This window comes from Salmo salar, chromosome ssa15 (assembly GCF_905237065.1).
Source record: "Salmo salar chromosome ssa15, Ssal_v3.1, whole genome shotgun sequence".
Classification (NCBI taxonomy): domain Eukaryota; kingdom Metazoa; phylum Chordata; class Actinopteri; order Salmoniformes; family Salmonidae; genus Salmo; species Salmo salar.
Window position 1 is genome coordinate 74,339,044 of NC_059456.1, and position 6,000 is coordinate 74,345,043.

At 45.6% G+C, this 6,000-nt stretch overlaps 1 protein-coding gene across 1 annotated transcript in view; it reads right to left on the reverse strand.

Annotated features, from left to right (window-relative positions):
- LOC106572290 (NACHT, LRR and PYD domains-containing protein 12) overlaps nt 1-5,585 on the reverse strand; it is a gene marked incomplete at its 5' end in the record, with an annotated part of 28,964 nt that extends 23,379 nt beyond the window's left edge. Inside the window, one exon of the mRNA XM_045696100.1 lies at nt 5,552-5,585. Within this exon, the coding sequence (XP_045552056.1) occupies nt 5,552-5,585 (34 nt within the window). The remainder of the gene's footprint in view (nt 1-5,551) is intronic.
- Between the last annotated feature and the right edge of the window lie 415 nt (nt 5,586-6,000).

Genomic DNA, 6,000 nt, shown 5'->3' on the forward strand with positions numbered 1-6,000 from the left:
CACAGCCCAATCCAGAAATCTGGCAGTGGCTTCAAATTAAATTCCATTTTCACAGAACCGCTTGTTGCAATTTCGGCTCTCTTGTTCAGATATTGGTAAGTGGACTGGAGGCAGGGCATGAAAGGGATAATGAATCCAGTTGTTTGTGTCATCCGTTTCGGGAAAGTACCTGCGTAATTACGCACCCAACTCACTCTGGTGCTTCGCTATATCACATTTGACATTGTCCGTAAGCTTGAGTTCATTTGCACACAAAAAATCATACAATGATGGATAGACCTATGTGTTGTCCTGCACATTGGTCATCCAAGATGGCGTAGCAGTTCAGACGTCCTTTACCCTCCTCTTGTCGTGTCCCGTGTATATATATATATATTTTTACATATTTTTCTTCGCATATCTTTTTACATTTTTTCTTATAAAAACTCAACCTCAAAGCACTCTCCTGCAACCCGCCTCACCAATCTAAAAAATAAAGTATTATTTACCTCAAATCTGAAATCCACAACAGAAGCTAGCCAGAGGTTAGCCATTTTCACTGGCTAACGTTGGAGTTCAGCTAGCCACGGTTAGCTGTCCTCAGCTATCCATTAGCTCGAAAAGCTATCGCCAGTTTTTGTACAGCGCGACTCAGACCAGAGCATACCGGACCTATTCTCTCTCCTTTCCCCGGATTTCTACCGCAGGCTCTGGACATTTACACCTGGATCTTGCAGCTAACTAGCTGCTACCTGAGTGACTATTGGCAACGTCGGTCCCGGAATTAACACACATTATTCCGGAGCTAGCCAGCTGAAGAGTTCCGTCAGCCACTCCTGGGCTATTCCTGAGCTAGCCAGCTGAAGTGTCTCCTGGGCTACAATCACCTATCCTGACCCGTTTTACTGCCGATGCGGAGCCCCATCGGGCCTTCACGAATGGACCACCGACGTTATCTGCCCGAGGGAGTTATCCAACTGGCCACTCCGTCGCGACGTAACCTGATCGCCCATCTGCGGCCCGCTAATCGTTAGCTGTCTTATCGGCTGCGATCTGAATAGGTCTATCGGACACTTTTCTTGGGCCACTATAACTAACTATTTTGCCAACTTGGACTGGTCCCCCCTTCCACACGGAACCCCACTAACCCACAGACGGAAACGCACGAGGTGGCTAAAAACAGACCTCCCTCCATCTTCCACCAGCTTGCTACCTATGGCCCGGCTAGCTGTCTGAATCTCACTGGACCCTTTGATCACTCGGCTAAGCATGCCTCTCCTTAATGTCAATATGCCATGTCCATTGCTGCTCTGTTTAGTGTTTATTGGCTTATTTCACTGTAGAGCCTCTAGCCCTGCTCATTATACCTTATCCAACCTCTCAGTTCCTCCACCCACACATGCTATGACATCTTCTGGTTTCAATGATGTTTCTAGAGACAATATCTCTCTCATCATCACTAAATGCCTAGGTTTACCTCCTCTGTATTCACATCCCACCATACCTTTGTCTGTACATTATACCTTGAAGCTATTTTATCGCCCCCAGAAACCTGCTCCTTTTTCTCTCTATTCTGGACGTCACAGACGACCAATTCTTATAGCTTTTAGCCGTACCCTCATACTCATTCTTCTCTGCTCCTCTGGGGATGTAGAGGTGAATCCAGGCCCTGCAGTGCCTGGCTCCACTCCTACTCCCCAGGCGCTCTCTTTTGATGACTTCTGTAACCGTAATAGCCTTGGTTTCATGCATGTTAACATTAGAAGCCTCCTCCCTAAGTTTGCTTTATTCACTGCTTTAGCACACTCTGCCAACCCGGATGTCCTAGCTGTGTCTGAATCTTGGCTTAGGAAGTCCACCAAAAAATCTTCATCCCTACTACAACGTTTTCAGACAAGATAGAACGACCAAAGGGGGCGGTGTTGCAATCTACTGCAGAGATAGCCTGCAGAGTTCTGTCCTGCTATCCAGGTCCAAACAATTTGAACTTATACTTTTAAAAATCCACCTCTCCAAAAACAAGTCTTTCACCGTTGCCGCCTGCTATAGACCCCCCTCGACCCCTAGCTGTGCTCTGGACAGCATATGTGAACTGATTGCCCCCCATCTATCTTCAGAGCTCGTGCTACTAGGTGACCTAAACTGGGACATGCTTAACACCCCAGCCATCCTACAATCCAAGCTTGATGCCCTCAATCTCACACAAATTATTAATGAACCCACCAGGTACAACCCCAAAGCCGCAAACACTGGCACCCTCATAGATATCATCCTAACCAACGTGCCCTCTAAATACACCTCTGCTGTTTTCAACCAAGATCTCAGCGATCACTGCCTCATTGCCTGCACCCGTAATGGGTCAGCGGTCAAACGACCTCCACTCATCACTGTCAAACGCTCCCTGAAACATTTCAACGAGCAAGCCTTTCTAATCGACCTGGCCCTGGTATCCTTGAAGGATATTGACCTCATCCCGTCAGTAGAGGATGCCTGGTTATTTTTTTTAAATGCCTTCCTCACCATCTTAAATAAGCATGCCCCTTTCAAGAAATTTAGAACCAGGAACAGATATAGCCCTTGGTTCTCCCCAGACCTGACTGCCCTTAACCAACACAAAAATATCCTGTGGCGTTCTGCATTAGCATCGAACTGCCCCCGCGATATGCAACTTTTCAGGGAAGTTAGAAACCAATACACACAGGCAGTTAGAAACGCCAAGGCTAGCTTTTTCAAACAGAAATTTGCTTCCTGCAACTCAAACTCTAAAAGGTTCTGGGACATTGTAAAGTCCATGGAGAATAAGAACACCTCCTCCCAACTGCCCACTGCACTGAGGATAGGAAACTCTGTCACCACCGATAAGCCCACTATAATTGAGAATTTCAATAAGCATTTTTCTACGGCTGGCCATGCTTTCCACCTAACTACCCCTACTGCATTCAACAGCACTGCACCCCCCACAGCTACTCGCCCAAGCCTCCCCCATTTCTCCTTCTCCCAAATCCATTCAGCTAATGTTCTGAAAGAGCTGCAAAATCTGGACCCCTACAAATCAGCTGGGCTTGACAATCTGGACCCTTTCTTTCTAAAATTATCTGCCGAAATTATTGCAACCCCTATTACTAGCCTGTTCAACCTCTCGTGTCGTCTGAGATTCCCATAGATTGGAAAGCAGCTGCTGTCATCCCCCTCTTCAAAGGAGGTGACACTCTTGACCCAAATTGCTACAGACCTATATCCATCCTACCCTGCCTTTCTAAGGTCTTCGAAAGCCAAGTCAACAAACAGATTACCGACCATTTCGAATCCCACCGCACACTCTCCGCTATGCAATCTGGTTTCAGAGCTGGTCATGGGTGCACCTCAGCCACGCTCAAGGTCCTAAACGACATCGTAACCGCCATCGATAAGAAACAATACTGTGCTGCCGTATTCATTGACCTGGCCAAAGCTTTTGACTCTGTTAATCACCACATCCTCATCGGCAGACTCAGTAGCCTTGGTTTCTCAAACGATTGCGTCGCCTGGTTCACCAACTACTTCTCTGATAGAGTTCAGTGTGTCAAATCGGAGGGCCTGCTGTCCGGACCTCTGGCAGTCTCTATGGGGGTACCACAGGGTTCAATTCTTGGGCCAACTCTTTTCTCTGTATACATCAATGATGTCGCTCTTGCTGCTGGTGAATCTCTGATCCACCTCTACGCAGACGACACCATTCTGTATACTTCTGGCCCTTCTTTGGACACGGTGTTAACAACCCTCCAGACGAGCTTCAATGCCATACAACTCTCCTTCCGTGGTCTCCAACTACTCCTAAATACAAGTAAAACTAAATGCATGCTCTTCAACCGATCGCTGCCTGCACCTGCCCGCCTGTCCAGCATCACTTCTCTGGATGGTTCTGATTTAGAATTTGTGGACAACTACAAATACCTAGGTGTCTGGTTAGACTGTAAACTCTCCTTCCAGACTCACATCAATCATCTCCAATCCAAAGTTAAATCTAGAATTGGCTTCCTATTTCGCAACAAAGCATCCTTCACTCATGCTGCCAAACATACCCTCGTAAAACTGACCATCCTACCAATCCTCGACTTCGGCGATGTCATTTACAAAATAGCCTCCAATACCCTACTCAACAAGCTGGATGCAGTCTATCACAGTGCCATCCGTTTTGTCACCAAAGCCCCATATACTACCCACCACTGCGACCTGTACGCTCTCGTTGGCTGGCATTCGCTTCATAATCGTCGCCAAACACATTGGCTCCAGGTCATCTACAAGACCCTGCTAGGTAAAGCCCCCCCTTATCTCCGCTCACTGGTCACCATAGCAGCACCCACCTGTAGCACGCGCTCCAGCAGGTATATCTCTCTGGTCACCCCTAAAGCCAACTCCTCCTTTGGTCGTCTCTCCTTCCAGTTCTCTGCTGCCAATGACTGGAACGAACTACAAAAATCTCTGAAACTGGAAACACTTACCTCCCTCACTAGCTTTAAGCACCAGCTATCAGAGCAGCTCCCAGATCACTGCACCTGTACATAGCCCATCTATAATTTAGCCCAAACTACTACCTCTTCCCCTACTGTATTTATTTATTTTATTTATTTTGCTCCTTTGCACCATATTATTTATATTTTAACTTTGAACTTTCTTCAAATAACAAATCTACCATTCCGGTGTTTTACTTGCTATACTTTATTTACTTTGCCACCATGGCCTTTTTTTGCCTTTACCTCCCTTATCTCACATCATTTGCTCACATTGTATATAGTCTTATTTTTTTCTACTGTACCATTGATTGTATGTTGTTTTACTCCATGTGTAACTCTGTGTTTTTGTATGTTGTCGAACTGCTTTGCTTTATCTTGGCCAGGTCGCAATTGTAAATGAGAACCTGTTCTCAACTTGCCTACCTGGTTAAATAAAGGTGAAATAAATTTAAAAAAAAAAAAAAAACATTGAATATAGTTGCGGAGAGTCCCTGTAATCCTAGATTCAGATCATTCAGGTGAGAAAAAAACATCACCCAGATAGGCCAGTTGTGTGAGAAAGTCATCATCATGCAAGCGGTCAGACAAGTGAAAATTATGGTCAGTAAAGAAAACTTTAAGCTCGTCTCTCAATTCAAAAAAACATGTCAATACTTTGCCCCTTGATAACCAGCGCACTTCTGTATGTTGTAAAAGTGTTACATGGTCGCTGCCCATATCAATGCATAGTGCAGAAAATACACGAGAGTTCAGGGGCCTTGCTTTAACAAAGTTAACCATTTTCACTGTAGTGTCCAAAACGTCTTTCAAGCTGTCAGGCATTCCCTTTGCAGCAAGAGCCTCTCGGTGGATGCTGCAGTGTCCCGAAGTGGCGTCGGGAGCAACTGCTTGCACGCGCGTTACCACTCCACTATTTATTTGACCAGGTGCTGATGTCCTCTTTTACTGAACATAGCACTGCCTCTATACACACACAAAGTCATTTCCATTACCAACAGTCTACAAGGAAACAGCCTACATACCATACACACAGCACTGTGTACAGACAGTTCTCTAATGACATAATGCAGAGTTCTTACCTCTGTTTAGAAGCAGAATTTTTCTCTCCGAATGTGATTGGAGCCATCATAGACTGGTTACTCTTCATGGACACACAGCTGGGTACAGGTGAGACTGGTCTCTCCTGTTGGATTGGGCTTCAACACAACAGAACAGGCCTTCAGTCTCATTTAGGGCCTGATTCAATCCGTATTGCAGAAATTCTGCGGTATAGAACGATTGAAGTGCAAAGGTAATATTTGATTGAGCCGACATATGCAGCGTTTACTGTGAATAGAGTCTATGTGAATGCTGGAACATTGCTGAATTGAATCAAGCCCTTATTCTCCCTAATGATTAAATAATATCACTGCTGAGCTCAGACTCAGACACACACACACACACACACGCACTCTACTCCCACCTTTCAACTTTGTGGTCTATGTCATCCTTAACATAGGGTGACATTTTAAAGGCAGTAGCACCCTCC